The sequence below is a fragment of the Urocampus carinirostris genome, chromosome 17, assembly GCF_059441175.1.
Source record: "Urocampus carinirostris isolate Australia breed hairy pipefish chromosome 17, RoL_Ucar_1.0, whole genome shotgun sequence".
Taxonomy (NCBI): Eukaryota; Metazoa; Chordata; class Actinopteri; order Syngnathiformes; family Syngnathidae; genus Urocampus; species Urocampus carinirostris.
Window position 1 is genome coordinate 9,073,939 of NC_142365.1, and position 25,358 is coordinate 9,099,296.

The 25,358-nt window shown below is 40.2% G+C and overlaps 1 protein-coding gene across 1 annotated transcript in view; it reads right to left on the bottom strand.

The window, feature by feature from the left end:
- Nucleotides 1–25,358, bottom strand: part of LOC148349139 (progesterone receptor-like) — a 32,914-nt gene that overhangs the window by 3,737 nt on the left and 3,819 nt on the right. The window contains exons 2-7 of the mRNA XM_088320991.1: nt 18,589–18,740; nt 18,336–18,452; nt 13,021–13,275; nt 12,689–12,833; nt 6,961–7,091; nt 3,749–3,897 (exon numbers count right to left, since the gene is read on the bottom strand). Of these exons, the coding sequence (XP_088177117.1) occupies nt 3,749–3,897; nt 6,961–7,091; nt 12,689–12,833; nt 13,021–13,275; nt 18,336–18,452; nt 18,589–18,740 (949 nt within the window). The remainder of the gene's footprint in view (nt 1–3,748; nt 3,898–6,960; nt 7,092–12,688; nt 12,834–13,020; nt 13,276–18,335; nt 18,453–18,588; nt 18,741–25,358) is intronic.

Consider the following 25,358-nt stretch of genomic DNA (forward strand, 5'->3'; position numbering starts at 1 on the left):
CACTTGCGTGCGTTTCTCTTAAGTTTTATTGGGAAGAAGGGAAAGGATGGTACACACGATCCGTAGATCGCTGGTCGCGGGAAGCAGGTTGCTCAGACGCGGAAGTGGTAATTCCGATCAGTAGATCAGTAGCCGGGACGGGGGAGCAAAAATCGTGGTCGAGATCAGAAAAGGGGTCAGAGCCGGGAAACAGACGGGAATCAGAACGGGAGAGAGTCAGGGTCGAATAGCTTGCCTAGCGTAAGCTGAGGTTCGCAGACAGACCGACAAAAGGGGACTGACAGGACAGAGTTTTAATACTGACGGGGAGCGGATCTGTCAGCAAGCTGCAGCTGGTGCCACATGGGCGGGGCCAATTGGGCACCATGGCAACCGTCACAGAAGCTGGCGCCACACGGGCGGGGCCAATTGGGCGCCAAGACAACCGCGACTCTACATTTAGGTGGACACATTTTGTCAAATAACCATTTTTCTACACTGACTACCACTTTTCTCCCCCTTAAAAAAACCATGTTATTTTCAAATTCAGCTACCCCCCCTCCAAAAAAAAATCGTGACTTGAAAGTAGTATTTTAGTGTACGGCTGCTGTATTTGGAAGTCTCTGAAGAATAATCAACTCAAAACCATTCCATTAGATTTCCATTTGGGTCAAAGTTTGCCACAATTTTATTTTTTTTTAGTTTTGTGTTTTTAATATTCTGGAGACGGAAAGAGTAAACGATAAAATCTACCGCCTTTTAATGTCAAATGGTTGGCATGTGTGCTAATATTTGATCACTCGTTATGATGAATTTGTTAAAGACGTTTTCGTTCTATTCACGCTGGACTGTTTCACCCCTTCAATCAATCGATCTTTTTTTGTTCACGGTTACGCATGAAAGATCTTTTTAATACCACGTTATGACTTTTCTCTGAGTAATTTCCGTTTAATTAAGTGTTGCCAGGTGGAGAATTTTGCTTGACTGAGATTGATCTGTAAGTTTTAACAAGATCGTAGTAGAAATGCTGTGCAAAAACACATGGATGTTTAGAATTGTAATCCCTCACTAATTTGCACTTATGACTTCGCGTCTTCAGTGCAAAATATTCAGTGATCCGTTATCCCTGATCACGCATCAGTGGGTATGGCACCCGGCGGCTCTTTTTCTATCATGATTACCGATGTGAATCACCTGTGCCCGCTCATTTGCTGTGGGTTCTGATTGGCTCCCTGTTACTGATTAAACCCAGTCTTGTCACTCTCCTGTTGTCAGTCCGTCTGCGAACCTCTGTGTATACAAGGCGAGGCTTTTTCGACCCTGACGCCCGCCTGTCCTGTTTTTGCTCCCGTTTGTCTCCGGCTACGACCTGCTTTGTTCCCGACCATATCTGCTCTCCCGTCCCGGCTTACAACCCATTTTTGATCTCGACTACGCCTACTCTCCTGTCCTGGCTTACGACCTGTTTACGACCCCGACCACGCTTTGCTCTCCCAGTCCCGGCTACCGGCCAGTTTTTCCGTCCCTGACACCGCCATCGCTCGCTATGGAAATTCCACTTCCGTGTTTGGATCACAGTCCGAGTGTGAGAGTGACTTGCTTCCTGCGTACAGCGTACACCGGATCGTGGGCGCAGCCCTTCCTCTTTTTTTCAATAAAACTTGTCGTAATTGCTACGCAACTGGGTCCTGTTTCCATTCTGGTCCTGACATTTTCACCGTTCTATCCAGCAAAGCGAACTCCTTTTCTGCGACCTCGATCCATTCTCTCTCTTACGACATGCATGGTTGTGGCCGCAATCCGTTATCCCTGGTCGACAGTTGCAGTGCATTTATTTCCTCGGTTCAGGCCTACTCTCCAGTCTCCCGAAGTCCAGAATAAAGAGCCTTCAGCTGGTACAAATGCTGCAGCGAGGCTTTTAACTAAGACAAGAAAGTTTCACATAACCCCGATTTTAGCTAACCTGCATTGGCTCCCTGTTAGCTTAAGATGTGATTTTCAGGTTCTGTTGGTATTATACAAAATCATACATGGACTTGCTCCCTCACATCTTAGCAGATTTAATTTCGCCCTATGTTCCGGTCCGGAGCCTTCGCTCTGAAAACGCTGGTCTACTAGTGATCCCAAGAGCCAAGAAGAGATCCGCAGGTTCGAGAGCGTTCTCCATCCGGGCCCGGTGCTGTGAAATGCTCTTCCCCCTGATATTCAATCTGCAAGCTCAGTGGAAATGTTTAAATCTAAACTTAAAAAACACTACTACTCTATAGCATATGAATTACCTGTATTTTATGTGGACAATATCTGTGTATTATTTGCCCTCATGTAGGTTTTAGATCAGGGGATGGTGTCATAATAAGTCTGTAATAATAGTTTGCAATAGTCTTTGATCTGTGCAGCCCTTTGAGACTCTTTGTGATTAAGGGCTATACAAATAAACATGACTTGACTTAGTTTTAATTACTGACACTTAGAGACAGTGAGAAATGAGGCTTACGCTCGAAATGAGAGCGCATCGTAGTAACTATTTGTTGTGCAGATTGCTTGATTGTCACTTGTGTTGCAGGTAAATGCACTTTTCTTTTTATCTTTTATTTCTCCTTCAATGTAGCACTCATTTTGTTGAATTGGCACGAGATTGCAGTTTCCTGAGGCTGCCTATTGGGCAGCGCAGTTGCACGTTCGTGATGTGTTCAGGGACATTTAGGTCATTTGAGTGATTGTTTTCTTTTTGTGTTTTGCAGTTAATTGCGGTTCAAAATCCACGACACGGTCAATGTTTTAATGTGATATTATTGAGAACTAAAACAGAGTATATCTCGTCTACCATGTGAAAGGGAGGATTTTATTTTTGCTGAGTTTTTTTGTTGGACTACAAGCAACTACCTGACCATGATTTTCTCCGATTATTTTTCAAGGTTACGTTGTTCATTGATCTTACTTGAAAAACGAAGTCACGATACTGCAATATTATAGTGGATTACGTTAACCATTGCATTTTTCAACAGGTAATTAGAAGCTATATCTGATTTCATTTTTCAAGTAAACCTCCCAATGTCACGTTTGCAATGGCGCCCAATTGGCCAGCTGCGCCTCGTTGACGGATTGGCCTCCTTTCTTTTTAAGCTCAGTGTTCTCACTCACCCCTTGTCAGTCCGTCAACAAACCTCTGCCCTGCAAGACGTGGGTTTTGACTCTGTTCGGTTCCCTGTCTGTTTCCTGTCCGGTATTGTTCCCGTCTATTTTGTCCTGTGTAATATCGATCTCCAGTTTTGTTCCCGTCTAGATTGTCCTGTTTAATTTCGATATCCTGTTTTGATACCAATCCTGTCTGTCCCGTTCTGTCCGGTATCGCTCCATCTGTCAGATATCTGCTCGAGCAATTGGTATCGATCTCGTCGGCCTCTGGCTTTCTGTCATTCCACGCCAGACTGCTGCCTTACGTCTTCCGCCCTACGATCGCCGAATCACTGGCGTTCGGGTTAACGCGCATGACCGCCCTATTTCCCGTAACATAAAAGCTTGAGTGAGAAACGTCACGCATTTGGGTTCTCCTGTTCCGGTTCATGACACCTGATCCTGGCGCTCGGTTGCCTGAACTCTCTCACGCGAGCTGTTCAAAATTTGAAATTAGGGCGAAACGGAAGGAAATTTTTCGGTAGAGTTAGTTGAGGGTGGTAAAACTGAGGCACCGTTGAATTTTTTATTCCGAGCACCATAAAAAGTCCCAAGTTTGGAGGTGAAGTGCCTAAGTAAGAAGCATGTCACTTACTAAGTGGAAAGAGTCCATCATTCGCGTGAGATGGTAGAACCTCTGAGAATCTGCCGGAGTTTGCAAATTCGCCAGTCGGTTGAGTTCGTTGATGTAGCTGTGGCGCATCTCGTCGAAGAACTCCTGGCTCCTCAGACCTTCCACCGGAACTGCGGTCACAGGAAGTTGACGTCATTCAGATTCAGATTCAGATTTACTTTATTGTCATTCGTGTACACGTGTATACAGAACAAAATGTCGATACATCTGACCCGCACAGTTTCCTTGAGCGTCAGCCGGGATAGATAAGTTTAACCATGTCTTTGTCAGAATTCTAGCGCAGCAGTTCGTCATCTCGCGGTTCGATGTTAGTTCCAGTTGTAAATGGTCCAGTTTATTGTCCAGAGAGCGAACGTTGGAGAGGAAAATGGATGGGAGAGGCGTTTTGAAGGGTTTAGCCTTTAGCCTAGCGGTTAGCCCGGCCCGACAACCTCGCTTCCTCCTCCGGTCACACCGCTCTCTTGCCACTCTGCTTCGCTGCTTTCTAGGCCGCTGGGTCTTGTTGACGCAGCACTCCGAGGCTAAGTAAACACTCCCGAGTGGTCGTAGCACCGAGCGCTTGGTTTCTGGATGTTCGCATATCCAGCAAAAAACTGCCATCGTATATTAATCTGCGGTTTGAGTTGACTTTTGTTCGCCGTCAAAACTGAGTCGAAGACTGGGTTTTATGATCGAAGTGTAAAAAACTGTAGCCGCAGCCGAACAGGGGCCATCTTGGATGTTCGTTTTTTCGCAACCACGTCAACAACGTTTGTCCGAGGACCCCTACGGTAACCTCTCGGACACAACACAAAATACTGTTTTGCCCGGGCAGATGAAACAGTCGAGACACGATCAAAACAACATGTTCCCTCAGCTTTCCTAACGTTGACTGACGCCACAATTCCTTCTCCCGAGTTGCAACATCAAAGATTCTCCTAAATGACCTCATCAACGGGAATACGTTGCGTCACCGCTCTCGCTTGGCCCCGTTTTCTTTCCGTCCTGTGAATCTCGAGAATTTCGACCCTTTCGTCCAAATCCCAGGTAGAATTCGCCACGGGAATCATTTCCACCTCAAAATAGAAAACGGGACGCAGAATATTTTCAGGAATTTCTTCGTTCATCTGGAATTTCTCTTTGAATATTTACAAAGGCGGTATTTGTTACCGGAACAATAAAACTTGACAATGAAAAACAACTTGATGGAGACCAATAAAATGAGGCAAAGGGTACTGTCCGGGTATATCAATCAAAGAGAAAATGACTTAAAACGACAGAGAAATTGCATCAGTAACAAAGTAAAATTAGAATAGAGGAAACATAATTGTATAAATAACTATTAGCCGTTCCTGCACATTTTGGCCTCTCTCCGATAGCATGTGGTACCAAAGTGTATACACTTAACACAATAAAATTGTATCGGAAAGAATTTGTTCCATTGGATTACCACGGCATTTTGATGCAAATATTTCTTATTTGAAGTCGGGTCATGTTTATTTGTGACACCCTTAATCACAAAGTGTCTCAAAGGGCTGTACAGACTAGCCTATTTAGACACCATCCCCTGATCTAAAACCTACATGAGGGCAAGGAAAAACTCAAAAACCTCGACATGAGGAAAATGAAGAAACCTTGAGAAGGGACTGTACATGAGGTCATCCCCTTCCAGGAAAACAAAAATTTGAAGGAAAACAAGTTTAAGCTTAAAACACTTCTATTCTATAGCATACGAATAACCTATATTTTATGATGACAATAACCGTGTATCTTTGTATTATTCGCCCTCATGTAGGTTTTAGATCAGGTGATGGTGTCATAATAGTCTGTGGTTTGCAATAATCTGTGGTCTGTGCAGCCCTTTGAGACTCTTTGTGATTAAGGGCTCTACAAATAAACATGACTTGACTTTTAAAACGGCAGCCTCCCATGATGCACGCGACGCATTTTTAGGCAGATTTACTTAATTTATTGCTTTGTTTATCGATTCAGGCTGCAGCGAAACATGGCAAGAATGTCGAGCATTTTACAAGCACTTCACCCACATTTCAAGCACTTTTCAAACCTCGCAAACGAAACATTAAAATTCAAGTGTTTTCGAGGATTTCAAGCACCCGTACAAACCCTGTGAATGAGATGTGGGCTTATTTATTTTTAAATATGACTGTGCCTGGGGCGGCACGGTGGAGGAGTGGTGAGCGCGTCCGCGGCAGAGTTCTGAGGTCATGGGATCGAATCCTCCTCTGCGGAGTTTGCATGTTCTCCCCGTGGTTGTGTGGGTTCGGGCACTCCTGTTTCCTCCCACATTCCAAAAACATGCATGCCAGGATAATTGGCCGGTCCAAATTGTCCCTAGGTGTGAATGAGCTAGTGAGTGTCCCCTGCCCACTACCTGAAGACAGCTGGGATGGGCTCCAGCACCCCCGCGACCCTACTGAGGATAAGCAGTGCAGAAATGGATGGATGGTCTATGCCTTACCAGACACGAACCTCACCTTACATCAGGTTTAGGGAACCCATATATGGCTCTTTTCATGAGTACGTATGGCTCCGAAATAAAATGTAACTATTGCACATCTCTCTTTGGCGTTCCAAAGTCAAGTGATTTCATCCCGATTTTGGTCAATATAAAGCCGAAGCAACTTAATGCAGAAGTTCCATAAGAAACCATTTAAACTGATAAATAAAAACGCTGGCAAACACACAGCGCAAGGCACTTCCTTCTCTCTCTCTCGCTCAGTGCAGTCTACACCCAGAGTGAATAGTACGATAAGCTTATCGTTTGCAGTCATTTGTGACATTTTCACAAAAGAACTTTGCATGCACATTGTTTTGAAACCGTTATTAAGGACAAATTTCCTGGAAAAAAATGGCCTCAACACTCTTAACTGAAGGCGGAAGACAAATTGTAAATGGCATATTTACATTGATTTGGGACACAGGATTTGGCATTATTATCATTTCATACATTTGATTAAATCATCAAATGACACACAGTGAAATAAAATGCACTGAAGAATTAGCTTTTGTCTAGAGAGCGTGTTTGGCAGTTTTTTCAATTTTGTCTGGAAATATATGATGTGGCTCTCTCTATTTTTTTTTAAAACATTTTTTGCTTTTATGGCTCTTTGGGTCAGAAAGGTTCCTGAACCCCTGCCTTACGTCACTGACAACTAACAAGTAAGAAAACTTACGAATGCTGAACAAGAGGAGGGCCTTCATGCAGAGGTATTCCTCCAGAGTGAGCTGCAACAACAGAAACTCTTGCGCCAGGTGCTTCATTCGGACGCAGTGCTCGTACATGGAGGAGATGTGCATGCGACGCCTGTGCCCACCAAGAAAAGAGAAGAGTGAGGGGTGAGGTCAGCCATCAAACATTTTCAGACGTGGCTTTTCCCTTTCAAAAATGTTAAGGAGTGCAATATAAAATTTGCCACAACTCATAAATCATTTTACTTTTGTTCTATTTGATGAAGAAATGGGAAATAACCCGCCATTTCAAAAGAAAAAAAAACTAGTGAAGCAAGGACTCGCCAGGAAGAATAATATGACATCAGTTCTAAATGGAAGACTGAAAATTGAATGGAACATTTTCAATTCCGGGGCAAACTGCTCCAACTATTACACGACCTCACAAATGGACTTTCTGCTAAATTGTTCCTTTAGATCAAAAGCAAATTTTACACAAATGATACTTAATGGGGCCATACAGGATACCTTGAATCCAAAGTCAACCCAAATGATTTCTCTGTGATGATATAAACTCTACACTTTGATTCATATTGTCTGTCCAATATGTCTTTTTTCAACTTTTTCTGAGCCAAGGTGCAATTTCCTTAATTGAAAAAAATCTCACGAAGCCGGTGAAAAATGTAATTTTATAGGATACTTATGATTATAATGTATAATACATAATGAACATTCATGAATGAATTCATTTACTTTTAACATTTGTCCTGGAAAGACGAGACATTTAAGTCTATTTAGAAAATATTCAATTAAAATCAATTAACACAGAATTATGGTAAAATAAAAACAGATTTAGAATTTATGAGCAATATTATTTTATAGTGGAATTGTTATTTTCATTATTGCAATGCAGATTATTCTAACAATTTAAACTGTGTTTTAATACAATTTCTTAATCCATTCATTTTTTTAAGTGAACTGTGGCGACAGACTGTCATGGTTGCTATGGCGCCCCGTTGGCCCCGCCCTTGTGGCGCCAGTTGCGGCTCACTGACAGATTGACTTTCCGTCTATTTAAGCTCAGTGCTCTCATTTTTCATTCGTTAGTCCGTCAACGAACCTCTGCCTCGCAAGACGTGGGTTTTGAGTCAATCCTGTTTCCTGTTGGTATTCCCTGTCCGGTATTGTTCCTGTTCACTTTTGTCCTGTTTATTATCGGTTTCCAGTTTTGTTCCCGTCTATTTTTGTCCCGTTTATTATTCTCTCCAGTTCTTGTTCCCATCTAGTTCGTGCGGTTAATTTTCGATATCCTGTTTCATTATCTATCCTCTCTGCCCCGCCCTGTCCTGTATCGACCCCATCTGTCCGATAACAACTCGGGTATCGATCTCGTCGGCCTCTGGCTTCCTATCATTTCACGCCAGACCGCTGCCTAACGTGCATGACTCCCCATTTCCTGTCAAATAAAAGGCTTGTGTGAGTAACATCACGCGTTTGGGTCCTGATCCTGTTCTGGTTCATGACACAGACAACAAAACCTATTTAAAAAATAGCAAATACAATTAGTAAATTAATACATACAAATTTGTATTGAGTACCTTTTCATTGTAAAATAAAAAAATAATATTTCAAATGAGCAAAAATCTTTCCCAGATGGTTATAATAATAATAGTAATAATAATAATTTCCTTGTATTAATGCATGCTATTATAATATTTACATTTAAATGTCTTAACAAAATACAATTTCTCGATTTATTCATTTTAAACAATTTAATTGTTGAGAAAGACATGGAAAAAATAGAATATAGCTAAAATTATGATAAAACCTAATGCCGTTTCATTCATAAAATTTTTCTGGTAAAATAAAAAAAATAACAGTTAAAATTGACATTTTTTTTCTTTTTTTCACAGCGTAATCCTTTTAGGATTTTTTTTCCAATGTGCACAAAATTTTGAGTCATGTAGCAACATGTTATATAACAAATAATGAAGAGGCAGACGTCATAATATTTTTTGTCCAATATCAAGCATTATTTTTTTAATTTTTGGACAATTTCAGGTGGTAAATAAGGTAAAGTTTAAGGCCACACTGGTGTGCTCGTTTGGAAAAACACCGCCTTAAGAAACAAAATTGTTTTATCCAGGAAACTGAATCGAGACACGATGCCCACCTCAAATTAATTTTCTTCTCGGATCCACCCACATTTAACGTGCTGCTTAATTTCTTAGCCGCAATTGCACGCTTGCATCAAGTGCGAGCTGAAACTCGGATGCAACCGTGGAAAAAGCCCAACAATTATTCAATCTTATTACCGAAGCCGAGGCAGGTTTTTGTCCCTCTTTAAAGTATAGCCTTGGCTTGGCAGGAGACTGTACACAGCCAAGTGACAGGGAGCACTTCAGTCCATTAACGCTTTGCGCTCACATTTCTTTCAAATAGCTCCAATTACCCACCTTGGCTGAATTACACCAGCGCCACTGGCCGTAATTCACTGCTCCAATTTGGAGCTGCTAATCTAGCACACCTTCAAGAACAAGCGAGAAGCCCCCGTCTTCCATCCTGCCACTGGAGTTGGTGTCTTCGATTCACTTTCAAATGTCATCTGAACAACTTTTAAGTGGAGCCTAATGTCACAGAATGTGGTTGGAAATTGATTTCGACACCATTTAGGGACACATTTTCGTGACCAATATCCGTCCAATTTTCTAACCCACTTTCCTTCTTTTGGGTCACAGTTATGCTAAATTCAATATGGGGGATAGAACGTGACTTGCTTGTATCAACCAAAAAGATGTCTAAATACTGCAATCCCCGGCTTGGTGCATCGCGGCTTTTTGTGGGGCCTGGCAGCTCTTTCTATTCACCAAAAAGTGAATTGCACTCGTGCGGCCGTGATCTATTATCCTCAATCCTATATTGCTACGAGTGGAGACTTTTGTCAGGGGACGTGCCAATCTGACCTGCCTATCATGCACGGATGTGGTCACAATCCATTATACCCGGAATAGACCTGAATAGCGCACTTCTGTAGGGCCTGGCAGCTGTTTTTTGCTGTTCTCTTCACCAAAAAGTGAACTGCACTCGCATGGCGGTCATCCATTAACACCAATTCCATATTGCTGGAAGCGAGTGCCAGCAGAGCACATTTTTGTAAGCCCTTTTGGATTTTTATTGAAACTCTGTCAACAAAACAATGAACTCCCCAAACCCATATTGCCATTAGCGGGAACTTTTGTTGGGGATGTTCTGCACTGCTATGCCTAAAATAAAATGCACGGCTATGGCCGCAATCCATTTTCCTCGGTCCACTATTTCTGAGATTATGGGCTGGCAGAGCGTATTTGTTTTAAGTTCGGGTCACTGAACCGTGCCAATGTAACCTGCCAAGAATAAACTGCACTATCATAGCCAGGATCCATTATCCACAGTTGAGTATTGCTGACAACGGGGCCAAGAGAGCAAATTTGTATGCAAAAGTAAAAATCATGATCCTAAAAGAGGAATTATAATACTCTATGTTAAATAAATTTGCTTTGAGGGAAATTATGTAAAATTCATCTAAGAAGCTAACAATTCAAAATTATCCAAAAATGTTTTTGCCACTAAATACTTGAAATAATTTGCAATACTATGCAATTTGTTAATTACTAAAAATAATATTTTTAAAATTATCTAAATTTTCTGCTAGTCGAACAACATTTTACAGGGAAAAATTATTATTTTATCTAACGTACTAAATATTTGTTTCTGGATTTTATGCAACATGTAAAAAACAAACAGAAAGGGTCTTATGGTAAAGAATCTTGCGTTAAGTATTTTAATTTGATCTATGAATGTGTTTTTTTTCCCCACAAATGAAAAAAATTGAAATTTATTAATTTGAGACATTTTGTTGGTTTATAGTCCCATCCTACATTTTTTACTAGCTCTTGTTGCTGCTTGTGGCTGCTTTGCATAATTGCTGTGTGGTTTCACCTTGAAATACAAACTTGAAATATGAGAAATCAAAAAACCAGACTAATGGACATACAATTTACTTCCACCCCCGACCTCCCTGCCAGGCAAAAGCTATATTACCTTCATCTTCTCGAGCCCACTTGGCAGTCAGCATATTCATCATCAAATCGACTCCACAGCAACTACTTAGCTTGTTTGAGGATCCATTTGGAGAAATTTAATTGAAAACGATTGAACGGATTCGAAACTATTTTTTAGTTTATCACTAGGAAAAAACTACCAAAGGCACACTTTCCTCAAATACTGTATCTTAAAGAAATACCTACATATTTTTGCAAGTATTCTTTCATGGGTTTCCTTGATTTTTGTGAAAGCAATTATTTTTACCTTATTAGTTCCACAGGAGGAGCGGCATCAAAGTTTGAATTACTAACTTCAATCCACTTTAAGGCCAAGGGTTATATACTGTAGTTTACGCACTATAAGGTGGACACCCCCAAAATAGTCTCCCCCCCATTTTTTTCATATATAAGGCGCACTGGACTATAACGCGCATGGGATAAAAACTACTGTAAAATTGCATAACATTGGCTGCAACGGGTATTTAAATCATTATATGGTGTGGAGAGCGCCGGATCCTATTCACTAGACAACTAGCGATACATACAACAGGTTTTATCTCAAATCATCACACTATCTAGAGTCACTGTGCCAAATTGTTGATGTTAATATTGGGCCGAGCCGGGAGCATATTGTCAGACATTAAACTGGTCTGTGGTACAGCCGACTCGCAAAGTCTTTACGAAGCGCACAGGATTCGGAACAGAATGACGATAAAGGCATCGTAGGAAGTACGGTAATTAGGTCATTCTTAACTAAATGAAAAGAACAGCAATGTGGGGATGTAATCCTGTCGCTCTGAAATATATAAATGAATACATGTCTGCAGATAATTGAAATGTTTCTCACTTAGTTTGTGCCGGGAAAAAGTGAAACAACATTCTTTCTGCCCTAACAGATGTGCTACCGTGACTAAAAATAGTGTGATATGTCTTTCTAGTGATCTGAAAGGTAGGATCCAGTGCTTTCCTCGTCGACATCTGGGTTCATTGCCCGTTGCATTCAACGTTATGCAATTGTGAACAATCATCAATGTCCCTAGTGGCCTGGTGGTTAGGATTCCGTGTTCTTACCATTGTTGTCCGGTTCGATCCCCGTAGCCACCATTGTTATGCATTTCTGGTCAGCAATAAAATTTAACGACTGATCAATAATTGCACAAACATGGGAATGCGTGGGCAGCACGGCGGCGCAGTGGTTAGCGCGTGTGCGGCACAGCTCTGAGGCCATGAGATCGAACCTCCTGTGTGGAGATTGCATGTTCTCTCCGTGCTTGCGTGGGTTTCCCTTGGGCACTCCGGTTTCCTCCCACATTCCAAAAACGTGCATGTCAGGTTAATTGGCCGGTCCAAATTGTCTCTAGATGTGACTGAGTGAGCGAATTGTCTGTCCCTGTGTGCCCTGCAACTGGCTGGTGACCAGTTCAGGGTGTCCCATGCCCACTGGGATGGGCTCCAGCTCCCCGCAACCCTACTGAGGATAAGCGGTGCAGATAATGGTTGGATGGAATGATGGGAATTCATTTCTACTTTTGTCTTAAATACATTAAGGGGCACCCTATTATAAGGCGCACCTTCAATATTCTGTCCAATTTGGGATTTTGGGTGAGACTCAAAGTTGGAAAAAATTGTCATATTAAAAAGGATGATTTACTCATTAAAGATGAGATCCGGCGCAAAGTAAAGCTGGCTGGCGTTGGTAATCTTGAAGGAGCGCCAGCTCAGAGCAAACACCGTCACAGTCATCCAGGAATTCTGTATGGCCGTCATTTGGTCATCTAGATGAAGACCATCAAAACCTGCAAACAGTCATTGCACATCAGGCGTCTGAAACCACCTTAGTATTTCAATATTTCAAAATCAGGGATCACCAACGCAGTGCCCACGGGCACCCGAGAAGCCCGCGGACTGCTTGTGAAAATAGCTAACAACTGATGAGACATTCTTATTCTCAGAGTTTTTCAAAAATGGAAACCTGCATCTTACCAGGGAGCCTTTTGGCCCATTTGACCACTTCGACCAGTTGCCTTTCTCCGAGCATGTTGAGGCTGCTGAGCAAACTGGCTGCAGAGTCAGGCCTGCCAGAATCGTGACCTGCGTTCACCACCTCCGGCTCAATGGACTTCAGGATGTTCACAAAGACCATTCCGGTTTTTAACGACGTATTTCGGAAAACCTTGACTTTATTGGCATGATCTTCCTGGACGTTTTTGGGTTGTCCAATCTTTTTCAGTTTGCGTGCTGACAAAGAGAGAAAAGGGGACAGGAGAAACAAATGTGGGATCAATTATGAGATGGTGGCAGGTTGGCGTGCATTAAATTCAGAGAATTGGTAAATGGTCTGCATTTATAAAGCGCTTTTCGAGTCAATGAAGACCTCCCAAAGCGCTTTACAATGTGCTCTTCACACTTACCTATTCACACACACACACACCAATAGCGGCCATGCAGCCATGCAAGGCGCCAACCTGCTTTTTGGGGGCATCAGGGATTCAGCGTCTTGCCCAAGGACACTTAGTCTACTAATATTGCAATTGAAAACTGTTTTTTTTTTCAATTTGTCAAACCCCTACCTTGTACAAAAAAATAATTTAAGCCAATAGTACACAGAGTAATCGTCTAATTTCCCAAGCCTTTGAGTCATACTGAACAGATGCGTCTCAACTGATGGATAGGTCTTTGGCCATTTTTCAATGAGGCATGGCTTTTCTACCTAGCCTCCATTTGAATTCTTTCCTACCTAGAATATTTCTCAAGGTAGCAAAGACATCCTTGAAGGATACAACTGGCAAGATGATTTCCATTTGCATTATATTAGGGATTCATATCCCGCTAAAAGGCAGAGTGACTTGGAATGGAGAAATAGAAAATGGAAAAAGTGCACTAGTGAAATTGAGGAATAAAAAAGGCACAACCGCTGACCTGTGCGCATGCTGCATTCGAAACTTACAATTTCAGACCGAGCTGACTCGTGAGTTGCATTCGTCCAAAGAATCAGCTGAAAGGTAATATCATCAACTAGTGTATAACGTTGCTTCCTTGGGCTATGATGGTTTCAGGCCATTGATGCGTTCGGTGTTGAGTTGTTCAGCACAGCACCTACTGAGCTACCAGTCATTAATTTGAAGTCATATCAGAGTTTGATAAATTCAGATTGTATATATAACAAATACATTTGGTAATGGGCAGTTGTTTGGTGGAAGTGTGTCACTCTAGAATCTTGCAGAGGTTATGCTTTACTGCCACAGGGCCTGGACGTTAAGTAACTCTGCACTGTCACATTTACATGTTGGGATACATTTTTTGTGTGGTGTCGTATTGAATAAGAAGAATACATTAATGGAAGGTTTGCTTTGCTTGTTGAGGAGAACCTTACAGAACTTACAGGTCATCAACACAGCCCAGGAAATCAGCAGCAGCTCACTGCCGGGTTTGGAGGACATTGCCGGCTAGAGGTACCGCAGTAAGAGCCGACAACTTGATTAGGGACTCCTCCTATCCTTTTAACAAAGCCTAACAGGGTCAAAGAGCCATCACCCCCCAAAACAGGCACACAAAACTGTGAAAACAACTTATTGCCTTAAGATAAAAAAATACATTCATATTTTATTCTTTATTATTATTTGGTGGCCTAATGCCACTGAACTGTTATTTTGTGCACTTATAACTACAAGCACTACATTGTAATTACTGCCTATTTAACCAAATGTTCTTCTTTATCTTATAACTTTCTTTAAATTTGTTCATTACATGTTTATCCTAGAGTTTCAGGTCTAATCATGCTGCGAACCAAATATGCTATGTTGGAACCAATGACAGTAAAGACAATTCTGATTCGAATCAAATCTCCAATCTAAATTACGTTTCCAGTTTGTCCTTAAAATCTTGGGAATCAAACCAAATGTTTTCGACTTTAGGTGCTTCTTTTGGACCGAGGAGAATAGAAGGAAAAGAGCAGTATGAACATTTATATTTCGGTTTCCTTCCTTGACGAGTTTTACGAAGCACTGCTGCAGAACGGAAGTCCTTCTTTGTGGACACAAAGTAGACAGTTCACGTTAATATTTCTACCTTTTGAATAATAGTCAACCTTTTCTTGTTACACTAACTTGCAGCTTATTTGAGGTTCTTATCAAAACTTACTGTGCTCAATAATGAAGTGCCAATTTTAGACATAACTTAAGCTTACCTGGAATGAGTTCGAAGTAAGTGCAAATTTCAGATTTTATCATTTGCCAGGCTAAGTATTTCCAATTTTGATCCCAGGACAAACATCAAATTAAAATACTTAATTAAATGTTACAGCAGGGGATTGTCTTCCTCGATTCTTTTATCAAATAGTGTAAACAGGTTCTAGTGAACGAAACTTAAAAGAGTCTCCGTCCTGGAGCTGAGGCAAAACAAAGCATCAATTTTTCAATAAGAGAATTCAGTAATGGTACATGTATTTTAATGCATCATTTGCGATGTCAAAATTATTATTGTAAATTGCATGACCAGGTGATGTGAATAATGGCTAGCTATAATTGTGACACAGTGACGACGCAAGAATTTTTTTTTATGATAACTCAAAACGAATACCATCTTGAGCCCTACAAGGAGATGATCTGTCTTTTATGTGCACAGCCTTATTAAGCTTTTCTTTTTAATAAAAAAATGATCATTCATCAGATGAAAAGCTCTTAATATCAGGGAAGGATGATCACTGAATGAGGACAGCTTGCAGGATGCGATTCCCCCTCCTGCACGATACAAAATAGCTACTTGGCTCTTTTTATAACAAATGACATTCCAGGTATAATAAGGAATTAATTTCATCAGAAATTAAACCTTTTAAATGATACTAGAGCAGATGCCAAACTCAATAAAATTCATCAAATTAACCGAAGTAGCTTCTCCATAAAGACTTTCCAGACCTGAAAGAAATTAAAGTGCATCTTACTTAAAAAGGAAACTACGTGTACTACATGTACTATTCCACGATGAACTAGCACTAGGTACTCAATCCCGCCCTGACCTCCGCCATGGCTAAGCAATGTTAATTTGCTCCAGGATTATGAAACAAACCAACATCTGGATCGTAGACAAAAAAAGGAAGAAAAAAAACAATTTATCGTGTTCCTGCCGCAGCTGCACATCAAGTTTTATATAGTTTTGTTCTCACGGAGTTAAAAAAATGTGCAATGGGGAAAGAATGAGAAGCAGCCAATAGAAACTATTTTCTTTCATCTGCATAATATGAATTAAATATGGATTATTTCCGAAATCTGCAAAAATGTGCATTGATGCCATTGGAAAAAAATAATCCCAGATGTATTTCTGTGATATGCTGTAAGCGAATGACACATTCATGATGAGAGTGAAAGTGAAATGAGGCTCTTTTTGCCCCCAACTAGAAAAGGTGTGCCTCTTTACCACCAATCACTGCATTAGAAGGCATTTATGCGCCGCGGGTTTGTCACCGACGAGTGGCTAAATTACCGAGCAGCACGTCTGCTGCTGCTTTAATTCACCGCTCGCGTGTCAGCTTTGTGCCACCCGTACAATTTTCACTGTAAACAGAATGGGAAAAATGGAAGGGAGTGGAAATTGAACGTAAGACCAAAAATGAGTCCGCTACATGTCAATCCTTAGAGCCTTATATGACAAGCAGATGTGGCTGACAGTAAAGGGGAAGTGAATGAAATAGGTCTAAATTGCACGGCGGCTCAGTCAGGGGCTTGATTATCACTGACATCCCCTATTGTGATGATGCTGCAATTGAAGAGAGTTGTGGAGGAAGAGCAGCGGAGAAACCTTCAAGTACGGTACTTGGTCCTTTTTGGCAAAAGCACTTTTGCAACTTCGCCTTCCCTGTAATGTGCTTATTAGAATTCATTAAAACAGCAAGTTTTATGATCGAAAATGGAATAGTTAAGGGGTTCATCTGCACCTGGGAAGTTTTACTTCAAGAGCATTATCATTTGGCAGTATTTCTCTATGGGTTGTTCCCATGTCTCACAAATATACATTTCATTTCTACGTCTACGTGCAGGCAATAATCCAATTGTAAACGGAATATTGGACTTCTGAAGCAATCCGAATGAATCGTTTACATGATGAGATAAACGAATAACTCGGTACATGCCGAATTTGCGAATATTCTAAATAGAATTCCAAAGCGAGTGTGACGTCATGACGCAAATCGACCTTGTTTCCCCATTTTACTTTTTACATTAAATAGAGGATTATTTCGTTCGTGTCACTCACACAATTCAGCAAAATACCTTGCTTGTTTTCCGCTGGGCTCCAAAAGCAAGCTCCGTTGCTGCATCCCTTGTGCTCATACGTGGCTAGCCAAAAATGTAGACTTATACTATATATAGATGTATACAACTGTGATATTTACTACACTGTATATAGATGGATACACCTGTGCCATTTTTTGCCATTGGGGTAGAAATTAAATTGGAAATGTCCTGGAGAAATCACTAATACTAAGTTAGTGCATGTATTGTTCACCTCTATACTACAAATCCCACAGTGCTTTGGGACATAACAATATCCCGAATAAGGGAAAGTGTGCACATGAATGCGCATACATGGTTGTGTAATTGGAAAATTAAAAGACAAACCCACCCACTGCAATCTGGATACTCACAGTTAGACTAATACCTTATTTGGATTATTGTGCATGTTTACATGGCTTTACATAATCGGAATACTGGGAATATTCCGTGTCCAATCGAATTATTGACTGCATTGAAACGTACCCAATGATCCTGGTGCTGCGTCATAATGAATATCTCGAAAGGGACAACACTAAAGAAAGCATTATCGAAATGTTTAAAACTACTCCCAGAATGGTATCAAATCAGACTTCAGTTTGAATGTTTATTGGAAAATAGAACTTGGCATCAATTTAGCAGACTATGATTTAGTTTCCGTGCTTAAAAGAAATATGACTACTTAATGGGTAACAACTGACAATAAATCAGATTTTTACAAGAGTAAAATGACTTATATCACCAAGTAGGCCATGTCTTCCCTGTTATATGATCAAATAAAATGAAATTATGTGAACATTTTTATACACAACACACCAGGCTGTGTGTCAAGCACATCCTTGTTTATCATTGCATTGTTTATCAAGAGCACTCAGGCTCCGTTAGTAAAACGTGTTTACAAATGACCCGCTTTTTTTCGAAGGGTGCAACACTGGGATTGAAGCTAGAAGGAATCAATCCACCACTTTAAGGATTTTTAATCCATGCACCTGCAGATTTTTGTTCCCCCTTCTCGTAGTATTTCATCCACCCTACCTCCAAGAGTCATCCCAGCCTCGAAGCACTTCTTCAGCCTACAGGATGGACAGTTTTTCCTTCTCATCTTATCAATGGTGCAGTCATTCTTGCTGGCACACAGGTAATTCTGCTTTCCTTTCAATAAAAACAAGAGCCCGTGTCAGGTGTAGGTCAGGAGGAAACTATGAGCAGTGCCTGAAGTGTCATTTGAGTACAATATATTACAGTGTGTGAGTTTTCCACCGCGGTACTCATTTCTGACCCAGTTTACCTTCTGCTGCTCTTTTGAAGAAAACCTTGCAACTGCCGCAGGTGAGTGCCCCATAATGGCACCCGGATGCCTCGTCAGAACAGATCAGACATGCTCTCTGTGGCGGGTAGAAGAACTCCATTGGGATCATGTGCTCTCTGCCGGGTTCAAACCTGCAAACATGACACGTGTGTATAATTGTTGATCACAACATTGGAAAAGCTGCGCTCTTAGCTACTGCATAGAAAACCGTTTTATAAATATAAGGCAGACTCAAATGTTTTCTGTATGTGCAGAAATCATGATAAAGCACTACTTTTCTGATGCACATACAACATAGGCCAGCATACAAATACCACTTTGTGAATATTGCCTATCTAATCAAATATTTAATATTATGGTTTATCCTGTAGGGCCACGTCTAATCCCATTGTAAACAATGTACACTGCATTGTTATCACTGACAGTGAAGACAGTTCTGTTCTATTCTTTTTTTGCTAAACGATCTTCAGCAAAGACTAAGAAAGGATCTTGAAATACTGAACTGTACTTCCATTTATCAACATAGATGAATGATGACACAGTGTGAAACAATTATTACACAGATATTTATATGTCAAAGGTTTGCATGTAGACATCTAGTGGCCAATGTGGATTTGCACTTACAGTTTACAGGAAAAATAAGGTACAGTGCTACCTCTTAATATGAGCACCTCTAAGCGCTAAATGCAACACGAATTTTGCTAACTATGCGAAGGAAAATCCAATTCACGAGCACTCTCAAAGGCTTATCCTAGAGCACGCTCTCTACTTGTAACTGCATCAGCTTGTCCAGTCTGCACATGCAAACGATAACAAGCAAAACAATCCAAAAAATGTGCTGTAAAATGTGTTTGTGCGCGCTCGTTTTGAGTTACAGTAACTAATTTTAAGGGTACAGTAAGTGGTTACGTATTGTCAACAGTGTCTCAATTTCATACCTGGCAACCTCCACCAATTGCGCCCCTTATTAATGTTTGCAAATTCTCCTTATGAAGCGATACTAACCTTACAAACACAATGCGACATGTACTCACAAGACAGACTATGTAGAATAACGTGACACTCTTAAATATCCACAATGGCGTTGTCGTCTGCTAGCAGTAACTGAAACAATCTGGATTAGAGCCGATATGGGTAAGGAGCGATCGGTCTTTTTAGAAATGTTTTTTCACATATAAATATTGTTATACGGCGTACACAATTTGAAATGCTAAAAAAAACATATACAATACAAGGAAAACGTCTAAGATGACAGGTATGCAATCTTCGGGACTCCTTGCAACCACCCACCCTTTCTCCACACCACGCGCACCCATTTGATTCAGTGCTCATAATATACTCAAATTTTATTTATTTGATATATTTTTTTAATGTAATTGCGATATTTTTAGTGTTTTATCACTATTTGAATGAGTTTTAGTGATTTGTTTTACAGCTGTTCATTTGGATGCTTTTGAGAGGACGGAAGAGGATCGGTTAGTTTTTATGGATGAAGGACTACTGTGTAATGTATTTCGAGGTACAGTTCAATCTTAACGCATTTGTAGAAAGAATTAACTTTTACTCAAAAACTGGTGTTGTCTTTTTTAAATAACCGCCAGGTCGGATTCAGAAAACTCCAACCAGACTTTAAATCTGTAATACAAGCTCATGTGCAGACAGTGAACATATTTAAATAGTGCGACTCATACATTTTAATTTTGTGTCGGGAAAAAAAAACCCCAACTATGATTTTTGGACTTTGGGAAGGTATGGGAATTGTTGGTGTGTCAAAAGTGGAGTCAAGGGACTTTCAGTGTGGGTGGTGGCGGAGGAGATGGGGCAAAGGAGGGGCAGGATGCACCCAGCGTCAGCTCTTGCGCTCAGACAGAAACGGGGGGGAAAAACAGCTAGACATAACGACGGCTGATACCGAGGTTTGTAGCATAACAGACAAGGGCAAGCCGATTCGAAAGAACTTTTATGCCCAAAAACTCCAGAGAAAATGGCAAACTTTATCAAGGTTAAAATTAAGAAATATGCCAACTAAAATCGCGTAAGTAGATCTCAGTGGGCACACATTAACAAAAGCAGCTGCACGTAACCCCAAATGAAAGTCATCCAGGAAACCGTTCCATCTCATTTGTGATAATTGTGTTTATCTTAAAATACAATGCATTGGGTACATTCTCTAACCTTATGTTGAAAAAAAAACAAGAAACCCGAAAGCTATTACTTAGCTTAAGTATTTATTTTGGCTGGGAGTGTGTTTCAAATTGTTTGTGAAGACCTTAATAGCTTACTGCAGATGCTGTACAAAGACTTTAAAGTGAAACTGACAGTGAGGTATGCTTTATATTCAACCACGATCAACACTTGATCTACAATCTTTTGTTCGAAAAGTCCCGAGCCTTTGTCACATACGATATATTTCAAATCCAGACTGCAAGTTCTGTTTCCAGCAGGGTAGGGACTCAACCGCCCCTTTAGATCCAGTCCTGCCATATTGGATTGTTTGGCATGCCGGGAGCTTAATCTGGTGACACGTGCAACTATTTGTACACAATTTAAGAATTGAATTAAAATAAAAAAAATGGATAAAAAACTATTAAACTGAAATATCAAATTAACAGTACAGATTTACCAATTTTCTGGGAGCTTTAGAAGGTAACCAACTCGGGTGATTTGTGAACCACGGGCCGTTTAAGGGGCGAAATAAAGGAAACCAACTGTGTTCCTTCAGTCACACACAAAGATTAATAAGTGTTAATTACAAAATCACTACTTTGAAAGTATTTTTTGTTGATTAATATAAACCAGGGATCACCAACCTTTTTGAAGCTAGTTTTTTGTTACTGATTAGTGCGAAGGGCTACCAGAGTTTAATCTGCATTTCTAAAATAACAACAAGTCATATTATAACTATGTTATTATTATGGTATTACCTAATTATTTGAAGTAGGTTTGTGATAGGCTCAGTCTACCACTAAAACATCTGTAAAAAATCAATAACCCATCACTGGAGAGCTATTTTCAGAACCATTCCGTGGGCCATTCGGGTATTCCTAGGGGGCTGCCTTATGCTCGCGGGAATCACAGTGGTGACCCCAAACTGTATTTAAATGAAGATTTGCTAATAACTCCCCTTTCATCCTGGTTTGTTCATCCAAGTTAAGTACGTTTATACATACCTACCATCTTGTGACTAAAACAAACAGCCTCTTCCTTTCCTGTAAGAAAACAATTACACACACAATGACACATTTAGGATGAAAAAGTGCTTTTGCAAAGTGCTTTGATCTGCATTGGGTATTAATCTTCTTTCACCATCAAAAAATGGTTTTACTCCAATTCCTCTATGATCACGTAACCTGACTAAGTTCTGAAGACATCTACGACAAGAGCTGTCCTTCCGCTCGTCCAGGTTTTTTTTGCTATCAAGAGGTGACATCCTGCTTTCCCAGCAGACCACTTTGGCTCATGAAATGGGAGCTATAAAATTAGTTCTTGGGGTGAAGGGGGGCATTTTATATGCCAAAGGACCTGCGGCCCTGCCCAGGATAGTTTTCCTTTGGCCTTTTTGTACAGTGCTTCAGTTAAAACTTTTGCGGTGAGAGGAAGGAAAGCGATACATTTGTTTCTATGAAAAGCAATGGTGCCAAAACAGGTGCTTGCAGTGCTCCCTTCACCACTATGTCTTAAATTCAAATTCACAGCCAGATTGAGCAGGCGGTTGTTTATTTGGGTGGTCTCTAATCCAGTTGCAAACATTCTTGTCCACTCAAATCAAGTCTAATATAGTGGTTGGAAATGTCACAAAAAAGATGATCCTCCCTGTGCATCATGGTGCGCATGACTTGAGAAGGGTGGATAACAAAAAGAAAGGCTTCAAGGCTAGTCAAGCCCAACTAGAAGTTCCCTTCTTTGTACACATAATACTTGTTAGTCAATGTCAATGATTTCTCTTATGTTTTATGTGGCCTCTGTAATCTAAGGCTATGTTTTGATTAATACTACTTTTGTATAAAACGATTTCGCAACAAGGAATCACAGCTCAACTTGTGCTTCAGATGACAAAGCCAAAACTCCATACGACCAGCAGTTGGAAGTCAACAAATGACCTGAGAACAGTGATCTAGACACGCTAACCCGTAACCACCATTCCACCCCCTTTGATGTTCAATCTGCTCAAAAACAATACGTCCGGTACAATACAAATGCAATATGTCTCATTACCCAGAAATAAAGTTTCCTTTACTTCAAAGGAAACATCGCCATCAAAGAGGCACGCAAATAATTATTGGTGTTAACTTGAAAATATTGTTATCATTATTGATATTGTGTTTATTAGGATATAGAATATATCATTTTGAGGAAAAAAAACAAATAGTCTGTTGTCTGTGCAGTCCTTTGAGACTTCTATGATTAAGGAATATACAAATGAACATGAGTTGACTGTGTCCATCTTACGATTAGGGAACTAGAATTATCGTGATAATTTGAAAATTGAGCCACCATTTTTTTCATACAATTCGAAGAAAAGATTGGGGATATCATGTCATTACATTAAAATTATCTTTATAAGGTTTTAGAAGATATTTGAAGCACTTTAGAATTTGGTATCCTGTTGGTGAAGTCATAAGTGTTGTCACACATGCTATGGTAAAATACTATACGTAGCCATAATACAATACAACTTTTACTTATATCTGTACATTCGAGGAAACTGTGCGGGTCAGATGTATCGACATTTCGTTCTGTATACACGTGTACTAGAATGACAATAAAGTAGATCTGAATCTGAATCTGAATCTGGTAAGAATAGTACGAATTGGCTTTATATTGAAGTGAGGTGTAATTCAGATTTGAATGCATGTAGTAATGCATCAAGTCAAGTCATGTTTGATGGGGCGCCCTTAATCACAAGGAGCCTCAAAGGGCTGCAAGGACCAAAGATTATTGCAAACTACAGACTATTAATACACCACCCCCTGATCTAAAACCTATGTGAGGGCAAGGAAAAACTCAAAAACCTCAACATGAGGAAAATGAAGAAACCTTGAGAAGGGACCGCACATGAGGTAATCCCCCTTCCAGCAGGACCAGGCTGATATGTCCTGCAAATTCTTTAAAAGTAAAAAAGGCCTGCTTCTAGTAGAATCCAAACGACAAACCCCCAAAAAGATGAAAAAAAGACAAAATTATTTGAGTGCGTCTAAGAAGTAAATGTACTTGCATGCGCATTATGAATGAGCTAACTGGGGATGCGATCATGACTTTATGCTAGTAACGTACACTACTTTAAGGTTGTTGATGTTTGTTCAGCGCTTTTCAAGTCACTCAAGACAGATAATGTATGTTATGGGTCCAATAAAGCTACTTAGGGGTGAAAACATAACTCTCTAGTGACTTGCACTACAGTTGTACACTAAAAATGTACAACCAGACTAACATTTGTGAATTAAACTGCAAAGACTTTAAAGAAACGCTTACTCTTTAATATGTATGCATGTTTATATCCCAGATCAGAGCAACATTGGACTAACAGAATCTGTCATTTCTAATCAGCCATCCAACTGTGTCAAATTCACAAATTCTTAATGTGGGTTTTTGGCAGCAGCGACAACACACAAACTGACCGTTGCGCCAATAGGTGAAAACAGAAAACATCTGACTCTTAAGTAAATCTACATCTGGAGTCAATCACATGCTGAGTGACAACACAAACAAAGAAGTTAGAACACAGTTATCATCGTGGTGAGTTTCGACTCTACACAGCTTATACATAAAATTTTCTCGCCACCTATTCCTCATGATTGATCGTAATTCGTCACCAATAGAATATGATTTATAGCCTCAGCGTACTGAGCTGAAACAAGGACCAAAAAAAAGCCCACATGCGTGAGGGATGACAGCGGGACATCGCCTCCGTCTGTTGTCCACTAAACTCTGTTGACAAGTTTTTGAAAAATGATTGTTCCTCATAATTATGGACTGGAGACTTGCAAATGTCATTTGTAACATTCAGTTAAAAAGCAAATGGACTTCCTTTAAAATGAGACCCAAGTTATGCCATTTCATGTGGTACGGATTTCAATTTACAACGTGCCTAACGTAGTAATACCATGAAGTTGCCGTAATATGGACATAGATTAATAACATTTATTGCTTGATGAAAAAAACACCATGTTGTTTGGAAAACATGTTAATACCGACCGTAGGTTTTTTTCCAAATCCGGCCATAAATATTATTTTACTCCTCCCACTCATCCGTGAGTTCGTTCAGCTGGTTTTGAGCATGATTCCCACTGAAATAACTTGCAACATAATCACAAGACACATATTTGTAAAAAAAAAACAGCACTAACACAAATTGAAAGTCTTCAAATAACATGATTTTGAATTAACGAGTTTATAGAATCAGGGCAAAACTGCACACAAAGATTGGAGCCGTAATTTTTTCCCCAGAGCCCCTGCAACTGAACACTCTCGGGAGGAGGTACTTTTAAGATTTTGATAGAAAGCCGTGAGATTCAAGAATTTATCAGAAGCGTATTTGTGTCTGATTGAAACCTTAAATATAGTTTGGATAAAATTAAATGTGATTTTTATTGTTTAAAATGTTGCCAATATCAACAGTTTCACAGTAAAACAAACATTGAAAATGGTTATTTGATATTACGGTTTATTTTAAAGACGATATTTTTAATTGTTTTTTAAGAACTGTCATGAAAGCAATTATTTATTTTATACATTTTGCTCTGTTTCTG